General features: G+C 37.7%; 1 protein-coding gene across 12 annotated transcripts in view; it reads right to left on the bottom strand.

The window, feature by feature from the left end:
- Window positions 1-27,257, bottom strand: part of LOC150077316 (uncharacterized) — a 635,658-nt gene that overhangs the window by 39,649 nt on the left and 568,752 nt on the right. For all 12 annotated transcript variants that reach the window (XM_090386756.1, XM_090386753.1, XM_090386761.1 and 9 more), the window contains one exon: window positions 1,404-1,508. In XM_090386756.1, the coding sequence (XP_090242882.1) occupies window positions 1,404-1,508 (105 nt within the window). The remainder of the gene's footprint in view (window positions 1-1,403; window positions 1,509-27,257) is intronic.

Here is a 27,257-nt window from a genome sequence, read left to right as displayed (position 1 = left end):
ATCGGTGTGAAATCCTGAAGTGTCATTTAAAAGTCCTTTTGACGATAATTAATTGAAAATATGGAATATTTATCAGTATAATCAGTTGTTTGATTATATACAAATGACTGATTATTCAAATGACTGATTATACAAATGACTGATTATTAAACTGATGAATAAGTTGAATTGAATGCAGTAGCAATGAAGAAATTGTTCTTTTCTTTTTTTCCTCCCTACTAACTGATCATTTATAAAGAAATTTACCTTTTGCTGGCTTAATTAGGAACTGATATATATATAGATTCACTGGGTGGTTTATATTAAAGTCACTATTTAAGCCAAGAAAAAAAGTTGTGTACGCACTGCGTCATATTTCGGGCACGTTCGATTATCAAATGTACCTCGGGGGACTAAAACCTCCTACATTTACTGAAGAAGTGCTTACCATAATTTCACCACGTGATGTTCAATGATGGATAGTCATTTTATGGGATTTCTGTATCAGTTTTTTTGAGGGAAGGAAGGGGGGAAGAACAAGAGCACAGGGAGGGTTATGGGTTAACCTATCAATACGAAATTTAGCAAAAAAAATGACATTTATCCAAATAAGTCTCCCGAAATTCTGTAAAAGAACGTCGGAGTTGCTGTTCAGTGTTCTTTTCATAGCACAGTTTTTGTGGGAGTAGAAGTGGGCAGGATTATGGAATATGAATTGGATCAGAAAAATTGTGTGTTGAAAATTTGGTGGCGTTCTCGTTTGGCCTTATTGAGTAATGCCCAAACATACTTCCATTTATATACACAAATAACTCGGAAATTTTATGAAGAAAAATTGCAGAATTCGGTTGGTTCGAATGACTAAGTTTAACTTGATCATACTTAAGTAAATATTAAGTATAAAATTTCACGAAAATTTGTCCACTGACAAAGTTGTTACTGCGGATGGACAGACAGACAGACATGGTGAAGACAATGTACGCGTTACGCATTTGCAAACGGCCTATAAAACTATTAATTTGAAGTGGATAGAATCAAAAACAACACCCTGAAATGTATATGATGTTAACTGGTAGCTTTATGACTGAAAAACCAAGAAATTGTTTTATGTACTTTTTTGGTAATAACTGTTATTAATAATTAATACATGAATTAATTACTTTTATCTGTAGGTTAACAGATAAAGTTATTAAAAGCCGTATTAAAATCTTTAAATTTTTATTCCATTTTTTTTAAAATCTATAAAAAATATCTCGGAATTAACGACCGACAGGGTGGTCACCCTATTTTGACAGAAACTATTTTCCATCAGAGTCGGCTCTCTTTAGCTTCACTGGGTGGCACGTTTCAATGGGAAGAGTGCTAAAATTTTCGGGCGAAAAAAAAGAAAGGAAAAAAGAAATGAAATTTTGTAAAAATCTTACTTGCAGTTCTTGGATTTTTTGCTGTTGTTGAACCAGCTGCTCTTGCTGTTTCCGTATCTGTTCTTGTTGTTGCTGGTGGATCTGATGATGTTGTTCGGTGGATACCTGCGGAGAAAACAAATAACATAGTTCACAAGAGGAGGAGTAAGTGTCATAAATGTGCGTCTAAAAATAACGTTATGGAAGTCCATGATTACAAACTACATAAATTCAGCTTATGGGGAATTGTGATCCTCCCCAGTTAAATGGTAGTTGGAGGCTAATAAAAAGTTCAAGGTTCTCTCTGTTAGCTCACGTACTGTAGTCAGCTTTATTTTCTTCTGTTCGCTGCCATCACAATAAACCTTAGAGGGGTGTTCATCTTGATCCCATTTATTCACAGTTGGTGATCTAACTCAGATTACAATCCTGGGAGCACGAGACTAAATGTTTGTAATACAGAGGTTATGTTATGCAACGGAGGTGGTGGTTAGTGTGAAGTTAACGAAGAATACAGCGGTGTCTGAATTTTTTTCTTTCTTTCTCGTGCAGTTGTATTTGAAAATAATTAATTGGAAGCGCGCTATAGCGATGGCTCGTGATTTGAAAATTTAAACTTTCAGAATTGTGCAGGAAAAAAAAATTAAATAAAAGCATCAGCGCCAACACGTACTCGAGTGCCCTGATCTAATGCTTATTTTAACGCATCAAGAAAGAACTATTTCATGGCGCGAGCTGAAGGCCAAACATATCATTTGCACCACTGGGTTACAGAATACTACCAAACAGTTTGATGAAAATAGTTTTGAAAACATCGCATTGCAAAGGCTACACGTGTCTATCAAAATAATGAACGAAGGTTCTGTATACATAAAAATAATCGGAGTAGTTCGGATTATCCAACCTCCAACAAAAGAGTGGGTGTTTATACCTCACATGATATGAAATCTACAGTAGGCTACAACATAAATATGTGGTGATAACAAGTAATGAGAGCTAAACAGCAGATCCCTCTTGACATCAATGTTTACTGTCCAGAGGATGGGAGTCTGGCTTATGGGTCACACAAACGGGAAAAGTACGAGTTTTATTACGGAACTGCTCGCATTACTCCTGACACGAAATGACGGGCACACAAAAGAGTTTAAAGAAGAGCAGGTCACCCGAAAGAAGTGAACTCCATGTGCTACACGAACTACAAGGGAAGCCAAGTTTCTTTACACTTGATCGCAAGTAAATATACACGATATTAATGAAGTCTCCAGTGTAGTAGTGAGATCCAAAGGGGTAACCATATGGCACGACTCTACGTGCAGTTTACGCGTCTGTATTTCAGCGAAGTGCTAAGTTGTAGTTGAACACAAAGGGTAGCATTGTGTAGGACTAGGCACCGTTCGGGGGAGGAAGTAAACAGAGGACCACTTGATGGGGCTCCTGGGTTGCACGTACATGGCATGCATAGAGAGAAAGAGAACAAGGCTTCTGTGTACACACATGTGGCATTCACAGAAATGCTGGCTTTGAAGAACTATTCTTAACTGGACTGAGCGTATCCATGGTGTGTGTGTCTACTTGGGACTTCTAGAATAGCCTACAAGTGGGATGGAAGTATAGTTTAGAGCGTGAAGGTCAGTACTACCCCCTCTCCACTTAATTTGTTAACGTTTCATTGATAATTCGTATTTTTGATTTGTGTGGTGCTTCCCCGTCAACCGGGAGTTCCGGACTCCATCAGGGACTTAATATAGAACAAAAGGAAAAAAAAGAAATGCTTCGGCTGGAGTGGTTCCTCCATAATTAAACCCTTAGAACAAAAGAACATTTGACACGACACATCCTATTTGTATCGGGTGATAATTAAGTATGATCAGGTTTCAAGTGTGCGTAATTAAACAAAGGAGTAGAGGTAGTTGAATTAATCTGCGCTTTCTTACATTTTCAGATTCTCAACTCAGAGATTGTTGGTTTCTCTCTTTGCTCCTTCACAGGAATAAGGAAGCAGAGATTACTAGCTTATTCTATCTTAATTCACTGCTATAATACTATCCAGATTATTACAACAATAAATTTTTTAAATAAATTATTTTTTTTAATAATATTAAAAATTTCTATATGTAAATTCTATTAACCGATTATTATTATCCTTATCCACTGAAAACGAATTGAATATTGTTTCTGTGAGATGGATGGTGAACGCAACAACCCAATGCTGGAACTGAGAGAGAGATTGTTTCCAGGAAAGATCACTGCACTATCTCATAGATTTATCTTTTTTAGTATTTCACTTTAATTTCCCCATCTGTATTATTCCCTCTTCTCTATATATCGTAAAATATTTTGAAGATCGGCCTGCACTGAATTTTCCATTAAAGACTAAGGATTTGTCAGTGATATATAGGAACTCTGATAGCAGGAATTAGGGAGTGATTATCCCTATCCCGTTATAAATGGCGATGGTTAGGCTGCATCTTTGAGTGCTGTATACAGGTTTGGAGGCCTCATTTTAGGAAGAACGTAGATCTGCTGGAACGAGTTCAGAGAAAGGCAATGCTGCCAGGACGGCTCATGGAGTTTGGTCTATAATAAACATGAACTTTGCTAGCAGGGAGAAGGAAGTGATTATTCCGATGTGTAAGGCAATGGTTAGGCTGCATCTTGAGTACTGCATACAGGTCTGGAGGCCTCATTTTAGGAACGATGTAGATTTTCTGGAACAGGTGCAGAGAAGGGTAACGACATTGGCGAAGGAATGAACGGGTGGTCTCTTCAAGACAGGCTTCAGTTCTGCAAATTGCAGCGTCTGGAGGCTAGGCACCTGAGAGGTGATCTGATTGAGGTGTATAAGGCTTTGAATGGATTGAGCAAGCTCAACGTTGATGGGATTCTTCCTCTTGCTCAGATTAAGAACATGAGGGGGCATAGATTCAAATTGAGGAAAGACAGTTGTAGAATAGATTTTTGGACGTTTGCCTTTAGCCAGTGGGTAGGTGATTGTTTGAACAAACTTGCATCTGTCGTTGTGGAAGTGGGTAGTTTGAATAAATTTAAGGAAGAACTAAACAAACTATACTATTGGAGGGGATGGACAGGTAATATGGGATTTTTTTTTTTTTTCACTACTGCAAATTGACTGTTCATCAATTCCACAAAAAAACGTTGTTTCTCTGGCTCTTTGTTGTAAATTCTAGAACTTTAAAATATAAGTTGATGAATCCCATGGGAGGAAGTCAAATGCAACCAGTTTTGGTATTTAATACTCTGGAGTACAAAATAAAAATCATGATTATACCAAACCTATTACAAATGAAAGAAATTATCGAGATTTATAATCCACACACAATGAGAGGTGCAATATTCTTCAGAGGAAATAGAATGCGAGAAAATGAATTGCACCACAAGTCAGTCTCATTCACGTGACTCATCCGGAAAAACTCTGGGTCAAAATGGCTGAACTCATTGTAGTTTTTTTTTTATTTAATCAGAAATTAATTCATTATAAAATTATTAATAATGCCCATTCTTCTCAATTATCCACGAGATTTCGTTTTTTTTTTTCCTGCTGATTACACAAGAAAACACATTTTGCTTAAAGATTTCCAGTTGGTCAAATTTAAAACGTTAAATATACGTTTTTCAGTAACGTAACAGAGTCTCCTTCTTTGATATTCTCTGTTTTCTGGAAGCTAATGATGGAACGGATTAGAATTAATTAAGATTTAATTCTTGTCGCTGTGGAATTAGCAGACGTCGCCGTTGTATAACTGATTGTGAGCATCGACAACGTTCGGTGTTTTCTCACGACCCAACATCATCAGTCAACATCCCTCTAATAGTAGTTGGAGGCAAACAACGTGGAAACATGATAGGCGAGAACAAGAGACTTAAAACCAAGACAAAGTAAAGCGGCCATCTTCACGGCAAGAAGGACGAGAACCAAATGCCCATGTCTCCAATTTCACACGGACCCTGGTTTCGTGGGAAACACAAGGATGAGAAAAGGGGGAGGAGGGGTCGAAAGTAACACGGGGAAGAGGGAAATCTTTTCCCGTGACTTCAACCGACACACAAATGGCATCTTGGCTGACAAACTGACATCCATTTTTCTTCAGCAACTGACCGTGTAAAGTACTGTTAGTGTCTCCTGGATGAGTAAAAAGGATGGGGGGGAGACACTGGTGAAATGAAGAGGGAGAGCTTTATGTTCACCGCATTCCACACCCCACTCGGATCCTGATAAATGGCCGACCAGCTGGAAAACAGATGCAAAACAGCACAAGGTTTTCATTCTAATAGCTTTCTATTGTCTGTCTTGACTAAATTAGAATATGCATTCATCCGATTATGAATACGAACTGCTCGTAATTAAAAATAAAAAGGCAAGCTGAAAGAACAAAGTACAAATTCCAACAGAGAATAAGTGTTAAGTTACCCAATAAAAAAAAAAAAAAAACTTGCCGTTCCCTTGACAACATGGATAAAGGGCACGTGGAATTGTTCGCTGCCCTCTTTTGACCACCGGAGAATAAACATTTAGCAAAATAATGAGCAATCAAAGTGATGGGCGAAGAAGGTCAGAAAATATCAGACTATTTCACGTACAATGTTGTGTCATAAGAACACTCAAGGTCATTCGATGATTTGGAGATCTTTGTTATCTGCTGCCAATAGATGGCCACGTAGATCTGAACTCCCTTTCAACCCTCTCCCGTCCCCCAGCCCGCAGTTTTCAATAGATACTGAGTTGTTCTAGACATAGAGGGTAAGGTTATCGTCGTACCGCATGACAGAAGAAGGCCAAAGGCCACCGACAAACGCTGCATTAGAAATGCTGGCTATTCAAGTGGCTCTGTGATGTAGAAAGGTTTATGGACAGCGCGTACGTGAAATCTGAATGCCAAGAGTACGGCACGTGGAATGATATCACAAGATTATTGATGGCTAATGCAGTCTAGTATCTGTTAGGCAGAGGACGAAAGGACAATTACTATAAGCCGCACAGTTCATCTCTCGCTTTAATGCATTGAATGGAAATTGAAGCCATTTTTAAAATGCTGAAGAAGGAGGGCGAAACTGACTGCATTTCCTATCCGTATGGCGAATACTGATTTCCAGCCAACCCAATACTTGAAAGGCCGATTTTTTAAAAGTAATGCTTTGTTCAAAAATAATATTGTTTGTATTGTAGACTCAGTTAATGAATCCCATGGGTTCCATCATGGCCTACCCATATGATGACGCAGTGACATTCTTTCGTTTAAGTGCACAGTGTTGCTGAGTGAGCCCAACATGGACTCTACTGAATGTAGATCCCACTTGAGTCCAATTAATTAAGCATGAAAACATGCTGCGGTTTTGAATGGAGAAAGGACTATCTGGAACTCCATAGGGTTAACTCGAGCGACAACTCTTACTGTCCTAGACTCCGGTCATATACTCCGAAGATTAAGAATTAGCCGTCCTTATTTGGAACGAACGATCAGTAGCACTGCCACCTGCTAATCGAACAAACTGCGGCTAGTGATCGGCAACGAGTGGCCCACACTCCCTAAGGATATGCAAATATTTTTCTGGGAATTAGAGATGGAAACTTTTATCCAGTCTAATTATTTTTAGGCAACTTTTAGAGAACATCCAACTTAATTCGTGCGGATTATATTATGGATTGCACTACCATATTTATACATTTATCTCAGTATAATTTTTTATAACTACTACATATGGTTTGTAAAATCTACACTTGATGGCCAAATTTCGTCTCAAAGAATGGTTACTGAGACCATGAATTCATATAATCTCAAGCAGTATTTATTGATGGAAGACCAAATTAACAAATATTGCTCTGTATGTGAATAAACTGATTTATGCAAAGCAACAGATTTATATTTGGCGAATTAAATTATTGTGACTGAATTAAATCATTTTCCAAAGGTACTGTAATATTAAACTTAAACTGCTGTTGCCTGTCTTGACTTGATGGGTCCACAAGTTCTAAATGTTTCTCAAGTCGGCAAAAACGTACATCGAATCATCCATTGTGAATTTCTCTTTTTCATTTCCTTTACTTCTCAAAAGTTTTTCATAGCAGGGCCAAGTAATAAATGTGCTGTATAACGGACAGGAGTTTAACAAGAATATCTTCGTGAATTCCACAAGAAAATTTGCGTAAAGTTTCCTTTTTTAAGAAACGAATTTTCTTTCTTTTTTTTTGCATCCTAATTTCTTTTCTTTTTTTATTTTGCCCGCTGTATCTTAATTCTCTTTCCCTCCTTTCCCACCCGTGCCTATTTTCTCTACGTTGTTTCCATTACTTCGCGCTTATCTTTCTCCCGATCACTTCTATATTCATCTTGTTTTTCTTTTCCCACTCCCAGATGTTCCAAATGTGTCTATGACGCACTGCAGCCATATTAACATGCATGAATTATCCATTTTCTATGTATAAACACAGACAGATAAGTTAGCAGAGAAAGATGCAGGAAACTCGTCATAGATATGCAGTAGAAATGATACGCGGATGATATTCATAAATTGCCGTTTCCTCTCCACAGTGGAGCGCCCCTAAACCACCCCGTATTACATACGGATACAGGGAGAACATAAAAGGAGTTTGCAATCATTCACCTCAGCATTTTACGGTGCATGCATGATGTTGGCTCTAAACCTCCTCCCCGCAGTGAGGTGTAATCCAATTAGAGCCACAATGGTCAAAGATCACATTATGTGAAACGTGAAGCGTAATCACCAAATCGAATAAAGGGTATAGGGGTGACCTATGAAGTTGGAGCATAAGAACGTCGAGTCAGATTTTCTTTCTTTATTCTTTTCTTCTTTTTTCTCTTTCTCTCTGTTGCAGAATGATGGAAAAGGTGATAGTGGACAGAGCATGTGTCAGTTCGCCGGGATAGTGGTGTCAGTAACAACGATAGGGAACGCTCTTTACGACAGTGAGAGAGAACTTACACTGGGACAACAAGGGCAATTCATCATTTCCATGACAACTACGACTTCTTTACCATCAATCAGATTCACCGCGGACAGCCTTCCAATTGTTGTCGACTTTCTAATAGACACAGCCAGATTGAAACGGTCTAGGCACGCGACTCGACATTATCACTTGGGACGCTTCTTGTGAAATTCTTAACTAACAGTTCATCTAGACCATCTACCTCGTTTTGTCTTATCTTTGCTCACATTCCGGAAACACATCAAATAACATTCGGGAACCTACAACAGTAACAGCGTTCATAGGAAAACCTGCCATTCTATCTTAACACACTGTAAATAACTCGAGTGAAAATGTATTACATTCTTACGGGTACCACTCCACTTACAAATTTATCTTGACCTTAATTTTAAATTCACGCGGCTTTGAAAATGCATTCCTCTCTTCGATTATGGAAAAAGAAAAGTTGGATCGCATTAATAAACAGTCGATGGTGACAATAACCATAACTTAATATATAGAATTGATCTGTGCTGATCTCCAATAGACCGTAGACTCATTGGAGAGATAAAACTATGCCAAAATGATAGAGGCGTTATCTCTAACGTAGACGTTACGCTTAGCGTTATCTGATTTAGCATCTGATAACGCTAAGCCTAAATGATATTATCGTTGAGTAGCACGGTATTTTCCTTTTTAAGCTGCAGAATATAATGAATTCCCAAGAAGAAAGATGAACGCATCCAGAGAAATTATTTATAGGTGAATAATAAGCTTAAAAATAGTTCGATCATCAGTATTGATATAAACGATGGGTTACCTTCGTTTAAAATATAATTACAGTCTTTCTTTTCCTTTCCTCTCCATCCCTCCTCTCCACTTCTGACGCCCGATTCCTAAACATGCCTGGTCGTATGCAAATGAACTGATTTTTATAGCTGGTTGTCTTTCCTAATTGAAATTACAAAAAGCGCGTAAACTGTCTGAACACAATGGCTGCAGCTGGAGAGAAACATCTTGACCATGACCCAACAACAACTAATCGTAATTATGTCTTTAATGCCAGCAGGCCCTTATAAAAATGTTACCATTAGTCTCTCATGACTCGCTCCCCGCTGAGACAAAGAGTCAGAGCAAATCTCAATGGAAAAGTAAATTTCATCTCGTTAAGATCTACTAATGGTGACACAGTGGGTCATCTCCTACTGGATGGAAGTATCTCTATGAATTTAGCATTTCGAACTTTTTCTCCCTCTAAAAGAAGTGCCGAGCCATCAACAACCCCACCTGGTATTTCTGAAAAGGCCTTTATTTTTAAATCATTATTTAAATAATGATAATTTATCGACAGTTAAGTGATTTAGCGCGCGCGAATACATGCTTTTAAGTTGACTTTGATTCAAGTCCACAAAGCTGCTACACATAATGTTCTTGTTCTCTGTCTTTAAACACCTCTGATCAAATATGATCATCCCAGAGTATAAACAGGAAATTTAATTATTATTGTGTACGCGCGCGAAATTTTATATCCTGCTCGTGTTTGTTTTAATTTTGATTGCAAACAGTGATTTAGGCAAAGTGTTTTGTTAATTTATGCAAATAAATGAAATAATAAGTAGCCAAAACAAACGTACATCCAAAGAGCATGAATTATTTCTTTAGTCATTCCTGTTTGAAGAAATGGTTTGATCTTATCTAGATTAATGATTTTCGTGATGAAAATTCTAATGTAATGCAGTCTCAAACTTCTTATATGAATCCTAATGACTTCAGATAAGACAAACCGTTCCTGCAATGTTCAACACACAATAACCGAGACACCAGTTTGTTACAGATGGTCTCAAAATCCTCCATCACCTGATGTGACCTCCCCCCCTGCCCCCGAAAAAAAAAAAGAGTTTAAACTGGAATATCTGCTGAGAGAGAGTCTTTGCTTCGAACTGAAAATTCATTTTCAATCTGTAAAACCAACTAATGCCGTACAGATGAATATACTGAACTCGCATACTAAGAGGGACAGACCTTGCTGAACATGTCCTCATTGTTCTCAGCAGTTTTGTACTACGGTAGTTCTCCTCCATTAACATCAGAACGTAAACCCGAGTACTCGCTGAACTTTAATACCCCGTACCCGGTTAGGGAATCCCACGTGCTCTAATTCGGTTGTGGCGTCTCTCCCGCCTAATGCTTTCATACAACACGACTCGTGTTTCTCCCTGGTGTTCTAAATGTTCAAAGTGTTCATTTAGATCTTCTCTCCCTTATGCAAAGGGGATCAATAAGGGTAGTTTTTGTCCTTTTCTCTTTCTTCTTTTCTACGAATATTTACTGACTTTTGACTAGAATACCGTACCAACTTTCGAAATACTTGTACTCAACTATCTCCCGGTCACGCGGAGGTAACTGCTTCTTTGGCTAATTCAGGAATCACCCGTGCATTAGTGATTATCGTGGGGGCTTTTTGAATTGGCCGTAAAATTTCAAATTCAATTTTAGCCAAGGCCTAGAATTGTTTTTTTGGTCTTTCTTTTTTCAGAGTATGACAAATACGCAGAAGCAGGCTGTATATTGAGAAAGGTACATGATGCTAACGTGCCTCAAAAGATTGGTAAAATTACCAACCCGCTTTTAATTTATTCTTATAAAAGAATATTCTTTTATAAATAAGAAAAGGTTTTTCTCCAGAAAAAGAAAAGTATAATTTTTGATCTGTAGAAAGCATTTGTGGTATTCCTTGTTTTATTGACCTAAAATAACATTTATAAAATGAAGGATAATCGAAGAACCAAATTCGTGTAATCGCCAAAAACAACGATTATTGAATAAACTCTTGCGTAATGTCATTCTTGTACAGAATTTCAGCCAGCAGTAGCTTAGCTGAGTTGGAAAATTTGGCATCATTTTCTTTCTTCTCTTTTTTTTTTAGCTTCTCCTGTATTTTTTTTTTTTTTTTTTTTCATTGTCTCATTAGAAATGTTTGGGTGTGTCGGCTAATTTGAAAACACCCTCCTTAAAAATTACACGAGCGCATTCACTTGTCTGCAAACCTTCAATTCGGGAATGATCGATTAGGGTATGTTCCTCGAACATTTTTTCTTTCAACAACTCGCATTTTTCCTTATTTCTAAGAGCTTCACCGGTTGTTAAATTGAAAGGACTGTTTCTTGAAAGTATTGTTCCAAAAATGTTGAAGTTTAAATCGTACCATTTAAATGTCTTCTGTTCGTCTTATTGAACGTTTGCCCAACCAAAATTTGGTGTCGTATCTTCCACAGTTAGGCGGTCTGAGCATCGATGTATTGTCCCTTTTGTTAACCCTTCATCATAGCCAGATTCCATATTCACACACATTTTAATACGGTTACCACAAGAACATAATAAGCAGATGTTCCTGCGCTAATTGTACATTGTAGTGATTCTCTAAGGAGTGGACCAAGGAATGTGTTCAGAGGCGAGATGGAATGGAGGGGCAATAAGAAAAACTTGCGAGGGTCCGATTTTTGCTTGGTCCACTCCTTAGAGAATCACTACAATGTACATATTTTAATGGGAACTTGGTATCAGTTAATATCTTTTACCAAAGTTTGAATTGAAGAAACACTCGGCCATCTTAGCAGTTAATTTATTTCGATGCTTTGTTTTTATCGTAGCCATCAAGTACTGCTCGACTAGCATTGAGGTGTACCGGAAGATAAATCACTCAATGTATCTTCCAGGGTTGAAATACCAGTTTAATAAAGGTAGGGAACGGTATTGATCATAATCTTTTATTAATTTTTAAAATAGTAGAGTCCCAGATGTTTTTCGACCGTAGGATAAGGGTTTTATTATTATTTATTTAAAGTCAAAGAGGAACTACCAGCCAGAAAAGGTTTCAAAACACTGCTGTGATCAAATGAACTTTTGTTTTGGTAAAAGAAAAGCATAATTGAATAGCTATTACCAACCTAGAATTTTCTACTAACTTCTACGTCTAGCGACAGTTAAATCGTATAGATACAACTCAACTTTAGCCTACAAGAGGCATGTAGAAGAGGTGAGGTCATATTCCTCTGTAAGTCCTGGTAAGGCGAAGGATCGTTCAAAGGAGAGGCGCAGTTTGCTCACAATATCTCCACGTATTCTGAGGTAAAATGTGAATCGAATCGTAGAACGTGTCAGTCACTACCACACAGCTACTAAACCTCTTGAAAATCATTTTATTTGGCACATGCACACACATATACACAGTCGAAGTAGACTTAACATTCCATACAAGTAGACCACATGTCGAATACGAGATATATCTAATTTTTTTACGTCTACGTAAGCAAACTTTCAAACACGCCTCAAAGGTCATGAAAGGAGTTCTCTTCTGGTGAAGAGACGTCTCTTCTGTCATTCTAAAGTATTTCGGCAATCGGCGATTCAATTGTCAATACCAATGAATGTCAATTAAAGTGAAAAGAACAGATTTATTTGTACGTGCTAAATATGCACGTTCGCTTACCATTCTAGCGCGTGTTATTTCGTGTACATTCATTTATTAGCGGTTATTAAAGAAAATATAGTTAATATGATGCACAAAATTAATTTAGGAACTAAATCTATTTTTCCCCAGGGTCACAAAACTCTTCTACACGTAAGAAAGCCATCAATTACTATTCGATCATATTTTATATATTAAAATAAAATAGAAGAATGGCAGAGATTTTATTCTCGATTTGCTTTTCCCTACTAATGATTCACTGTACCCAGCACACATATATCCGACCTATGCCCTTGTTTAAAAGTGAACGGTGTTGAATGTCATCTTGAAGGTGGTCAGGATGGAGAAAAAAAAAGACCTGCGGGACGCAAGGTGGCCTGATATGTATTTTACGTCATGGAATATTTGTTATCCCTTGGTGTAGTACATCCATTCCTTGCAGTATGACATTCCCCATATTATTACTGTTCAATAACGAATGATCATAATTTTTTCCCACAATATACCTTTATTAATCATCCATATTTTGATGGTCCTTTTCAGAGTAGGCCCCATTTGATGAAATGCGCTTACTCCAAGGTTTCTTCAAGGGCTGCAGGGCGGATGAGGAACACATTTGACATTAATTCTAGCTGAGTACTAGATGACAGTATGAGCAATGTGGAGTCTCGCATTATCATGATGCAGCATCCACCGACTTGCGTGCAGTTATGGTCATTTGCCTTATATCCCGTAAAGTACGCAATACAGTTCTGTAGTAAGGTCCCGTAACAGTCACATGACGTGGCACAACATGCTGGTAAACCATTCCTTGAATGCCAAAAAAAGAGCTAACCATAATCTTTCCTGCAGAAGCAACAACGTTTGCTTTTTTCGCTGTTAGCGATGGCAGAGACTTCCAAACTGAGCTTTGTTACTTACTCTCTGGGTCGAAATGATGAAGCCATATCTCATCGCCGTTATTACCTTGTGCAGAACCTTGTCACCTTCAGTATCCATCTGTTCCAGCTCGTGCCAAACCTCCATGCGAACTTGCTGTTGCTTAGGTGTTGAGTAGTCTTGGAACCCAGCATGCACAAGCACGTGTTCTGTGAAAAAATGGTCGTGGAGAATACCGTGCGTGCTTCTTACTGATATTCTCAACATCTCAGCCAGTTGCCTTACTGTTATACGACGATCTTCTCTCACAATTACAGAAGCAGTGTTCATGGTTTCTGTGGTGACAGCAGTGGTTGGAGCTGCAGGACCGCCTATTTTTGTGATTGAATCACGCCCATCTTTAAATATTCTAAACCACCTGAGAGATATATGGAAGCGTAGATTCACCACAACCCTCTTTTAACATTCCATACACCTCAGCTGTTGTTTTCGTGAGATACAAACAAAATTTGGGAGCAGCATACTATTCTTCGTGTGTCACATCCATCGTTACGTATGCGAAACTGAACAGGAATAAACTTGACCGACCACCAAGGTCATAGATACCGTGCTCACGAGTCAACTGCGTAATTCCTAGGTGATGCAGCTTAGTTTGGTCTTAAATTCCTTAGCTCAGCTAGAAATAGCATGCAGTACGGTTATTCATGACAAAATTATGATAGTTATTTATTGAACAGCCCTCGTATTTCCATCATGAAGTGTCAGTGGATTTGGCCAGCATGACATCACATTCTGAACCTACCAACTGTACGCAATAATATAACCAAGCTTCATCGGTCCACACAACACATTCCAGTAGGCTATTATCGATTGGACAATGGTCTAATATTACCATTGGGATTCGTCATCTTCGCATTGTAGTACTGTGTGCATAATTCGAGAACTGACTCGATCATGTCCCACGTTGATGTTATGGCACCAGCTTTGCGGTACAGTGGCAGGTCATTCCTCCTCTTGGGAAGTCAATGTCTCCCACACTTTTCACAAATATACGTTTTTACACAAATATACATTCATTTCACAAATATACGTGGTCTCAATTCTAATCATAACGATGTCCATTTCTACTTGCAGTCTGCCAAACCCCATGTACTTTTTCTGACAGAATCTCAGTTATCGGTTGATTCAACTACTGCTCATCTCAGATGCCCAAATTATTCGCTGCATGATTCCTTTCGCCTCAAAGGTGATACTTGCGCATATGTCCATTCTGATATTCCCTGTCAGAGACTTGGCAGTTTGGAATCTATTCTTTTTGATCTTCTCTGGCTTAAAATCTCTATACCTCATTCTGTCAAATTCATCTGTTGTCTCTACCGTTCCCCCAATTACACTAATCACTTGGAGCTTTTTGACTTTCTCCAGTCCAACTTTCCTAACGGTGAGGTAATTTTCCTTGGTGATTTTAATGTTCACAACTCCAGCTGGCTTCCGTTTTCTAGTCACACCGACCCAGCAGGTTGAGATGCTGAGGTTTTTGCAATTACTAATGACCTAGCACAGATTGTTCATTTACCTACAAGAATACCGGACAATCCTAATCATACAGTCAACACGCTTGATCTTTTTCTCACAAACAACCTTTCTAAGTACACCGTCGAAGTGAGAGGTCCTTTAGGCACTTTAGATCACAACTTGGTGATTGTCTCTTCTCCAATGGAGCCTTTATCTCATGACTATTCCCACCCTCGTGTTGTTTGGCATTACAAGAATGCAAAATGGGATGACCTGCGAAATTTCTTTTCTTCTTTTCCTTGGTCGGATTACTGTTTCAAAACTTCTGATGTCAACGTTTGCTCAGATCGTGTCAGTGAAATTATTCTTGCAGGAATGGAATCCTTTATCCCACACTCCACTTTAAAATCTCGTCCTTTATCAAAACCTTGGTTTTCCAATAAATGTGCTAAGGCTGTCCAAGATAAGAACGTTGCATATCGTAATTAGCTTGTTTCTAATTCTTCAGTTTCATTTTCTGCCTACACCAAAGCTCGCAACAATTGTAAAGCAGTTATTAATCAGCCCAAACTAGAGTTTGAACAGGCTGAATAGAAAACTTGCTTCTTGCCTAATGGTAGCCGAGCATTCTGGTCTCTTGCCAAAGCTATTGGCCGCAAGTTTTGCCTATCTCTGCTCCCACCTCTGTCCAAACCAGATGGTTCTGTTGTCACTTCAGCCAAGGATAAAGCTGACCTGCTAGCATCCCATTTTTCTTCCAACTCATGTATTAATGATCTTGGTAAAACACCCACTGTTCCCAACACGCTCCATTCAATGCCTCCTGTAGTCTTCCGTCAAAAGGATGTCAGAAGGATTTTGACGAATCTTGATACTAGGAAAGCTCCAGGTCCTGATGGTATTTCTCCACTTGTTCTCAAAACCTGTGCTCATGTACTTACTCCTATTCTTTGCCGCCTTTTTTCACTTTCTTATTCCAAAGGTGTTTTTTCTGCTGCTTGGAAATTTGCTCATATCCAATCAGTTCCTTAAAAGGGTAACAAATCCCTCCCATCCAATTATCGTCCAATTGCAATTACTTCTACTCTTTCTAAAGTAATGGAGAAATCGATTAACCACCTATTCTTAAACTACCTAGAAACCTTCCGTCTGATCAACGATCGCCAGTATGGATTCCGTCAGTGGCGATCCACTCGTGATGTTCTGGCTTATGTTACCCATTTATGGATTAATTCAATGGAAAGGTTCGGTGAAACACAAGTAGTTGCTCTTGACATCTCAAAGGCTTTCGATCGTGTTTGGCATAAAGGTCTTCTAAACAAGCTTCCATCTTATGGTTTGCCAACTGTTTTTAGTAATTGGTTATCCAGTTTTCTCTCTGATCGCTCACTGAGGGTGATGGTAGATGGCTCTCTGTCTTCTAACTTCTCCACTAATGCCGGTATCCCCCAAGGTTTAGTTCTTTCTCCCACTCTTTTCCTCTTGTATATTAATGACCTTCTTCCATTGACTGGAAATCCTATCCATAGTTTTGCGATTATAGCAAATTGCATTCCACTTTCCATTTTGAGAAACCTTGTCCTGCTCAGTTAGCTTCAACTTCTCGAAAATCTGCTACTAATTCCTTAAATGCCGATCTTCAGGTAATTCTCCAGTGGGGCAAAGACAACTTAGTTGATTTCAACCCTTCTAAAACTCAGTCTTGTCTTATATCTCGCAAAAAGGATTCTTCTGCTCCTATGCTTATCTTCAGTGACACTCCGATTTCTAGACAAAATGATATATCTATTTTGGGGATTACCCTGACTTCTAATCTCTCTTGGCACAAGCACATTACAAATATTGCTTCCTCTGCATCTAAAAAACTTGGTTTTCTCTTTCGCTCACGGCGTTAATTTTCTTCCAAACAGTTGTTGACTCTGTAGAAATCGGAAATCCGCCCTACCATGGAATATTGTTCCCACATCTCGGGTGGTGCCCCCAAAACCTCTCTCAGGCTTCTTGATTCCATTGAGAAGAGGGCAGTTAGGTTAATTAATGATTCTTCTCTAACAGAGTCTCTCCACTCGCTGTCTCATAGGCGTACTGTTTCTGCTGCATGCCTCTTCTACAGATACTTCCATGGGCACCGTTCTTCTGAATTGGCTTCTGTAATTCCCGCTCTCTCTCTCTCTCAAAACAGTCCGAACACGTGCAGCCAACATCCGTTTACTGTCCAATTTCAAACTCACAGAACCAACTTTTCATCTTCCTCGTTTATTCATTTTTCTAGAATAACCTTCCTTCATACGTATTTCCTGAAAATTACAGTCTACAGAAGTTCAAGTCCAATGTCAACAAATATCTTCTTTCGTCTTCTCAACCTCCAACCCAAGCACGGTACTAAGTACTATAGGTTCTAATACCTCTCGTGTTTGGGGTTCACATAAAAAAAAAAAAACAAACTTGCCATGCTTGGAAGTAAATTTATTTACTCAATTTGAAGTGTAGAATTATTCCCATCGCCGGTTCGGTGGACATAAACTCGTCTCAGAAAGGATTTTCATTGTTTTTGTTATTACTGTAGATACTCAAATTTTAAAGTACCAACAATAAAGCTATTTCGAAAGGTAATAAACCCCTTTTTATACATAATGGGATGTCGGTTGTGAGCAATAATACTGTATTTAAAACTGCATATCTGTATATGCATTTAAAGGTCAGTTTGTTGTTTTGGGATGAAAAAGCTATACAGAGCCGAATAACTCTGGGTGTAGAAAGAAAATATTAATGTGAAGTATGCAAAACACTAATTGTGAATTACATTGTGTACAAAGAGTCAATTTACTGTAATTAAGCAAAACAATTGACGACTTTTCTGGATTTCACGTCATCGGGTCCAATCAAAAAAGAATGAAAGCCGGAACAGTGTGTGTACACAGAAAATACTAACGACACATTCGCTTATCACATTAAAATATTCCTTTTCTCCTCTTAGTGATGGTTTCTAATCTGGGCCATCGTTCTCAATGGGTAGTGCTGTAAACTCAATCCAACTAATTAATGTTTCCCCTATATTATGATACAGTGGATACATCAAGTGTTAATCTGAATTGTAAGTATATTAAAATATTACTGAAGTGAGTAAAATTTGTGAATTGCATTAAATGAATTTCCCCCAGGGATATTTTAATTTTTGATTAGAACTACAACACTTTTTTATATATTGTAGTTGATAAGATCCCGATCATGTCTGTTTTCGATACAACAATAAATCTAACTGCATTTATATGATTAACTAATAGTTTTAAATTCCAGCATGGTCTACTAAAATATAAACAACATGCGATAGCTGTGACTTTCTTTTGGTAGATATTTCTATTATAAAATCTCTGTTTTTATTTGGGTTCAATGAATTACCACTAGTAATGAAAACGAAATTACTTTCTGGAATTTGTTTTTTGATATTTGCTGTGTTTTTATTTATCCAGTAAAGGAAAGAATAAATTAATTCATTTCGGATTATCCAGTGCCACTGAGGTTTAGTATGCTACACCATTTAATTAATTCGTTATTATTAATCGCGGTTTTAAAATCCACATTCCCATATTTATTATATAATATTGCATTAAATCCCAATTACAGAGTAGTATTTAATGTTATACTATACTCACATTCAGGAGAGTAATAAAACTTCACACAAAGCTGGACAGATAAAATGAACTGGTTATACTCGTTGCAGTAAATGCGTCTATTAGGAAAGCTCCACAAAATCGGCCATCATTACCAACTCCAAGACCTAATCTGAAGTTTCCTATTGGTCTCCTATTAGAGACCAAAGGGACAAGCGTCCTTGTGGTTCACTCAAGAAGAACGACTTCATATGAACGCTTTTAAATATTCATGCATGCTCTTGGCTGGCACATGAAAGACACAAGACTAGAATTTTAGCTAACCATTGAAGGCATCCACCTCAGCGGAAACAGACATAAGAATATGAAATTATCATTCCTGGCTTCCCGTCTCAGCAAATTATGAAATCATTTCTGGAGTGAGAATATGACCATAAATGCAGTTATGTCTAAGATTTGGAATGTGGTGTTGTTGTCAGCGACTTGTCTCCCTCAAAAAATCCCCCTAGCAGATTTCATTGCCGAGCTGCATCGTTCTGAAACAGGATGTGTGGGTGGATGGCGTTGAAAGAACGTCTCCTGAAGTCCCGGGATGTAAGATTTAACAACCACCCTCATAATTCTGTATTAGAGCCGATCCTTCATCTTCCCTGCATCCATAGAGTTGCTTTGTTCTAAATATAACCCTTCTCCGGTCCCATAGTAATGAAGTAGGAATACTGTCATCATGATCCACGCTTGCTGTTTCTAATTGTAATTTGAAGCCACTCATGGTGCTACGCTTGTCATTTTCCTGTCGTTCCATTTTCGGGTGCACATATGGGGAGTTTGTCCTAGATACGTAATTAAATAATTAATTAGAGAATGAAATAGCCGTAAATAACTGTGACACAGAGATTGAATTATCGTAAGATCGGCCTATAAATTTGTTTCAGTTTCAATAATTTACTACAGTAGCCGAAATGTTTGGTTGCTCATTTTGTTCATAAAGAATATTATACTCAATGTACAGTGGCCTTATTTTACAGGTTTAATTTTAATATTTTATTGACGTACGTATGTGGACATATCGTGGAGGATCAAAAAACGGGGGGAAGGGGGATGAAAATGTGCTATATAACGGCTACTTCTGCATTTCTTTCATTAAAAGAAAGTTTATCGGAATTGTGAATTCTTGGTGACGTCAAATGTTACTTATACCCTTAATTTTTTTTTATTTTTTTAAATCTTGCCTTAACTGCATCACTCAGTTTGAAAAACAAGAGGGTCAAGGCTACTGATAATGTTTTATATAGCATTCTATATATAAAAATACATCTTGAGCTCTTTTGTCCTTGCACCAGCCATCCCATCTAAGAAACTGTTTCTGAGGGAGGAGCACACTTGCTTCAGACTTTTCCGTATTTCAATTTCGTGATGTTATAATCATTCAATCCTTTTGACACGTATTCCAGTCTTAGTTTAGAAGCCATTTTATGATTTATAAAGTGCGAAGTAGTAGTACTAAATGCAATTGAACAAAACCACCAGACTAAAGAGCCAAAACAAAATATATAAATGGAACTGCGCAAAGGGGAAAAATCATCTCTTTGGATCATTCTTTAATTCAGCGTCAGAAATAGTCCAGCCTCTGAAACATGTTGCTTATACTTTATCAGCCCTCGGGTATATATTTGCCAATCTAGACGTGGAACCAGACAAAGTGCTAGTAGCACCATAAATCATTCGCCAAAAGTGTGACTAAAACGTCAAAGGAAAAGCGCAATTCTGTATCTCAACATTTATAAGCTTCTAAAGACACATAAAGCTATACTCCATAGAAGAACTCCAATTCATTATAAATCCACTACAACGGAGTTAATTTTGATCAATGCCAATTGAACCTCATTTCGATATGGGACATTCAGAACTGAGAAAGAATACTAGTATTTTTTATCAACATTTTAGTATGTTTATAATTGAAATTTTATAATTAATTGTTGTAATAATTCATCTTTCTAAAAGACCAATTGTATATGAACACAAATCGCATAATCGGGTATGACACCCTTAGAGAATTAAAAAGACACGAGTTGCGTTGCATAACAAACATCGGAAGTTAGAGGATGGGCCACAATGTAAAATGATTACGAAATTACAAAGATAGAAAGAAGAAAAGAAATAACAAGGACATCAGGACGACACAAACAGACGTCTTTTGTTACAACAGAACCGTGTCATCAAATCCCTATTGGGTCATAGCGTTTCCGGTCTTGGTGACAGAAAAGAAGGAGAATGGGATGCTTGGAGATCATGTGGGGGATGAAGAGGAGTAGAGATTTACAAGAAAGGTGGCTGTGTAGTGCAGCGTTATGGGCCGTTAAGTGAGAACGGCATCTCTGGGACAGGAAGTTGCTGTCATGACCCTGACCTCTGGACGCACCGCTATTCAATGTGTCGTAGTAGTGTTTGCTGTTGTTTCCAATCGCCCACCCCCTTTTCTGTCTTCGTAATCTTTAATCTTACCTTCCGTTGATGAGCTTTAATTTGTGTTTGTTGCCTTTCTCGTCCACTGTCAATAAAAATAACAGATGAAACACGGAGTGATCAAAATGAAAATAGACAATTTTTATTTTTATAAAATAGTTTTGTTTGCTTGTAGACAAGTTGCCTAATATTTTATGTACGTTAAAAAATAATGTATTATTCTATTTACCACAATGAAACAGAGCAATCCATTGACGTCAAAGAGGTATTCGTAAGTGGTTATTCGTGGGATTTGCGATCGATCGAAGGCAGTAATCAGTCGAAAAATGATGTCCGCTAATCAGCAAACAGTTAAAACATTCAGAGAAGCCTTACAAAAATAGCGTTTAGTATATAAATAGCACGTGATATAGATGAGCGATGAAACTCAATTCTGAAAATAATTGTTGTTTTAAAATGCGCATTTAACGGAAAATCACGTTGTGCCAAGCTTTATTTCAGAGGGGAAAACGGCTTACTAATCTTGTTTTCTACTTCCAAAATATTTCTACGCAGTTTTCCAGAAAAAGCTGGCGATCGATCATTTATTCGAGTCATAATACCATCTCTTAGGATGGCAGGCCTAATCTAGGGAAAATCGGAAAAATAGAAACTGTTTAGCCGTATTTATAATGCTATTATGTCGAGTACATTACACTGCAGATGACAGCTAACTTCTGGAGGTTTCCTTGGTAACATTAACGATATCTCGGCCTATCGTTGAGGAGGTATGCAGTGTCTTTTGGGAGTCAAGGAAGAAAGAGAGGGGTGGGGATGTGTGGGGTGGGAGAGTAGCATTTGCTGCTCAGTAAAATAGCACTGAGTCACGTGGTGCAACAGAAGAGAAAAGGGGGGAGGGGAAGCGATTCTAACGACAGAAACAAGCATCAGGTGCAGAGTGAGTTTCGATGGAGCCGTTCAGAGATGCCGTCACTCCCAGGGGAGACGTACCTTTATGGAGTGGTCCAGCCTCCCAGGACAGCCATCCAGTGTAAGAGTCTGGTAGTCGACTCGCTTCTCACAAATCTCTGAATGAGTGTAAGCGTATGGGGGTTTATCCACGCACGTGGCAACATGGGAAGCGGCGGGACGTGTGCACTGGGTGTACTCTGGGAGCAGTGGGACTGGTAATGGGAGTCGGCAAGTTCAAGGGTCTCACGGTGATTGTCATCACAACAGTGGTGACGGCGCTATTGTTTGAAGTTGGATCGGATATCGGCCAGTCTTGGCATACGAGTCGGACTTAGCAAGATCTTTTCCGTATCGGGGTTATTTGTCAAATTACTTTCGACCATAGCGATATTTTGAGTAAATCTGATGTCTTATTTTCCCCCTCTCCAAAAAGATGAAGTCGGACAGTGATTTCTTAAACCCGTAATCCTACAAAGGACACTGACATTTTAGAGACTTTTTTTTTTTTCTTTCGAAAGAGCTTTTTGTTATTACAGAGAACCTTATCAATCAGTTTGTCTTTCAGACTTAGACTGAAATATATACTGGAAAATGTTCTTTCCACTATATTTCGTCCGAAAAATGCTATGTTATTTTTAAGATGAATTCTTCTTCTTCTTCTTTATCTTCGCCTTCTTCCCATGTTTATATGGGGTCAGCACCAGATCAATTATACAATAATATATTTAAACACCTGCGCTTTTTTTAGATTATTTACCATCATTTTCTTTTTTATGGTATCTCTTAATTAGTGAATGCAATCAACAATCCCAAACATATTTTAAACTCAGTTTATCATCAGCACCGATTTGATACTTTTAAAATCAGTCACCTTATATATTACTGTATAAAATACTTAATTGTGGAATACGTTATCATTATCAAATGACCTTTATAATGTTTGCATATTAATAGGAACAGACAAAACAGGCGCAAAAATTGGTAGGTGATTTTAAACATTAGCCTTTGGCAAATAAAAACTCTTAAGATGGACGAGAAATGGAATTGAAAAACGAAAAGACGTTTAAACCACAATCTCAAAAATCCAGTATAAATGCAGGATTACAAAACAAGCAGAAAAATATTTTAAACTCGATAATGAACCGCGAAAACTGATATCTGGACCAGATCCTCGTGGTTTTTCATCCCAACCAACTTTTGCGAAGGTCGTTATTTCATAGGTTCGTTTTAATGCCGTTTCATTTCCCATTTACGCCTTTTATTGTAAGTGAAGCTGGTACTGTATTTCTTAATTCCTTTATCTTTCTTTATAATCATATTTTATACATTTGCGCTGTCTTATTTACGTGATTCGCATTTTGTAATATTCAATTTCCTCTGTTTTAGTATCAGCAATGCGATTCCTAATTAAATTACATTCTTTACAATGTTTACAATATATCTAGTGATTCCAGCAGTTATGTAGAAGATAACATTAGCTTTAGAGTAAACAATCATCATTTTTAAAAGCTGATGTATATTTTTAATGGCTGAAACTAAAAGGTGTTCGTTGGCTGCATCTAGTGTCGGGATGCTGGAGAAATAAACGAAACACGCGTACCTAAAACAAAAAAAATTTAAAAAGAACTGATATTAATCACAGATGTTAATTATATAACCGTATTTTAAACAAATAATAACGCTTATTTCAAGCGAGCTTCGAGAACAGTTTCAAGCTTATTGTGTTGAAGCATTTATTAACAGAATAAATATCACTTTTCTTAGTAGCTGACGCATTAACTGAAATATGCTGCTTCTAAATAAAATTTATATTTTATATATACTTCAGAGAACCCTTGCTTTTCTTAAATATTTGTTTTTAAGGAATGGGTATGCGGCAAGTTTAATTAAAGACAAATGTGTATAGTCTTTTTTTTTTCTGCTGGAGTTCAGTCCTTGCGCATTCGCATCTGAAGAAGATAAAGTTAACATGTGTAAAGTTTTAAAATTATAAGTAAATATATATGTAAAGATATTATTTAACTGTTTCATATTATCTAATAATTTTTGCGTCAATAAAATGAAGATTATTTTTAAAATTACGATTTAAAATACTTGTATTTTCATTTTAAAATTGAATTTGTGGTTTTATGCAAGGAAAAGAGGATTATCTTTAAAATAGTCTAGAGACTATTTTAAAGTTGGTTTCTGTACTTTTCGCTGCATGCTTGACGTTTTGTATCCTATTAGCATTAATGAATCTAGATTCTGCAGGTATGACTTTAATACTTCATGATACGCAGTAACTCAGGATTCCATTAAGTCTTTTTTGATCTGAAGTTTGTCCCGAGACACAAATTAGTCCATATATTAAAGTTGTGCACGTGTACAATTTCTATATGCATCTCCAAACCATAACAAGGACAGCATGTTGCACCAAGGATTACTATGCATCCCACAGTGACTAGCACTAGTCACAAATCCATTTGTAATAACTAATATGACTGTTGATTTTAATGTGGAGCTGTTCCCTGCTCGTAAGGACAAGGGATGGGTTCCACCCGGAGCGTTAACAATCACCACTGCAGTCACCATAAGCGGGGAATTCCCCACCAGAAGGAGACAACGTGCGTCTGTTTGAGAAAGGGGATGACGGGGAAGGATGTCGATGGGAAATCCTCAGTCTTTTCATTAAGTCCCTTGTTTCGAACTTTGGGCTCTAAAATTTTTTGATGTAAGGACAAAATAATGGAAACTCCTGATATGAAAGTAGTAGTTTTTGTAATGGCCGTATGACATATTTATGAAGATGCAGTGATGATGATTATTTTTTGTTTGTTTCTTGCAGATAGTATTGTGAAGGAAAGATAATAAAAGCTGATGATTATTTAGAGATGATATAAAAAGGTACATGAAGAAAATGATCGACCTCTCTGAATTTCAAAGAGGTAAAATTGTTGGTGCAGGTTTAGCAGGAGCATTGGTGACTAAATTGTAGCAGAAAATCGAAGCGGACGGAAAGAGACTGGCAGACATTGGAAAGGACTGTAACCTAAAAATATAAAACTTCTGCCTCAAAAATAACTTAATGTGTGTCTCAGAAATCCTGTTTCTAACAAAACAGTTGGATGAGAACTTCATAAAGCTGAATTTTATGACAGAGCTGCTATTGTTAAGCCACTATTTACTGATGGTAATGCTAGAAAGAGGATGGAGTGGTGTAAGCAGCATAAAAACGAGACACTTGATGATTGGAAACATATATCATATTTTCACATGAATCATCATTCACACCTTTTCCAACATCAGGGAAAGTTTTTACGTTTGGCGAATGATAATAATAATAATAATAATAATAATAATTTATTTATCCCTATTTTGTGTTACAATTGTTGGGAGTTAACAGCAAGAAGGGAGGGAGAACACATAAGCCAGAGGCTTTTTAGGGGGTGTTCCCTTTGAAAAAGATAACAATAAAAACAGATACATCATGAATCGGACATGTTTCTACATTCCATTACAGAGACTTCGTAAACCAACCACACATGTCGCGTGGTTAACAACAGTACTTATAATTACATTGTGAGTACTTTTACAATAACAAGTATGAAAGAAAAAAATTATGAAATAATTGCGTATAGAGTTACAAGCTTTTTGATAGCTATTCTTTCAACTTGTTTACATAGTTTCCAAGCTGGTATGCATTGTGGAAAGTTCAGTGGAAGGTGATTTATATCAGACATTCCTGGTGATGTGTTCAGTTAGGAGCTTCTTGAACCTGTTTAGTGAAATGGCATTTTTGATATTTTCAGGAAGATTATTCCAGGTTTTTGCGCCTCTGTATTTTATATTTTTTTGACCTATGGCTTTTCTAAAAAGCGGAACCTTCAGGTTCGCTTCGTTTCTTAAATTATATCTTATTCCTTCTTCTTCTATTGTTATAAAAAAGGATCTAAAGAGAGGAGGAAAGTTTGGTGTTTTCAAAGCATTGTAGACAAAAACCGCCTCAGCTTTTTGTATCAGTTGGTAGATGCTTAAGAGTCTCGCTTCCTTATATCTCGAAGTCACCGATGCATTCCAGGGAAGGCCCAAAATTGAACGAACACATCGATTGACGATTGAATTGATTCTCCTAAGGTTATGTTGACTGGTCGTACCCCATGAGATGACTCCATATGTGACGTGAGGCTGTATTAAGGAAAGGAATACTAGTCTGAGAAGGGAAGGAGGTACCCAGGCAGAGGCTCGGGCGAGTATTCCTGCTAGTGACGAAGTCTTCTTTCGTAAGGTGATCATTTGTTTATCCCAACTCAGCTTGTCATCTAGCCAGATTCCTAGAAACTTGGTATCATTCACCCTTTCCAGTTGTTTTCCTTTGTATGTTATTTCGAAATCAATATTTAATGGTTTATTTTTCGTCCTAAACACCATATATTTGGATTTTTCTGGGTTTAGTATCAGCTGATTCTTTTGAAGCCAACTATGCATTTCAGAGAGCAGGGCAGAGATCTTGCATTGAAGTTGGTTAGGGTCTTTATCAGTGATTAGAATAGAGATGTCATCGGCATACGCTACTAGGTGGGAAGATGTTGATCCTTCTCCATGTTTAACGGTTGGCACAAGAGTGCCAACCGTTAAACATGGAGAAGGATCAACAGTTTATCATCACTCTGAACGGGCAAATTACTGCCCCCGATTACCTTGATATTCTGAGTAATCAGGTTTATCCTCGTTTCCAAACGGTACTATGTTTCAAGATGATGATGCTCCAATATACACGGCTAAATGTGTCCAATCTTGGTTTGAGGAGCATGGAACTGAGGCTAAGCATCTCCCATTGGCTTCACAATCTCCGAACTTAAACGATATTGAGGCACTGTGGACATATTTGGAGAGGAGAGTGAGAAGCAGATTTCCTCCATCTTCATCACTCAAGGAGCTTAAAACGTTACTCCATGAAGAATGGTCCAGTATTCCTCTTAAGACAGTTCAAGATTTATTTGAATCTATTCCACGTAGAATACAAGCCGTTTTAAAAAGAAAAGAGTGACCCAACACCATAT

The sequence above is a fragment of the Mastigoproctus giganteus genome, chromosome 12, assembly GCF_048544385.1.
Source record: "Mastigoproctus giganteus isolate SK-2022 chromosome 12, ASM4854438v1, whole genome shotgun sequence".
In the NCBI taxonomy this organism is placed as follows: Eukaryota; Metazoa; Arthropoda; class Arachnida; order Uropygi; family Thelyphonidae; genus Mastigoproctus; species Mastigoproctus giganteus.
This window is presented reverse-complemented; position numbering and strand designations above follow the sequence as displayed.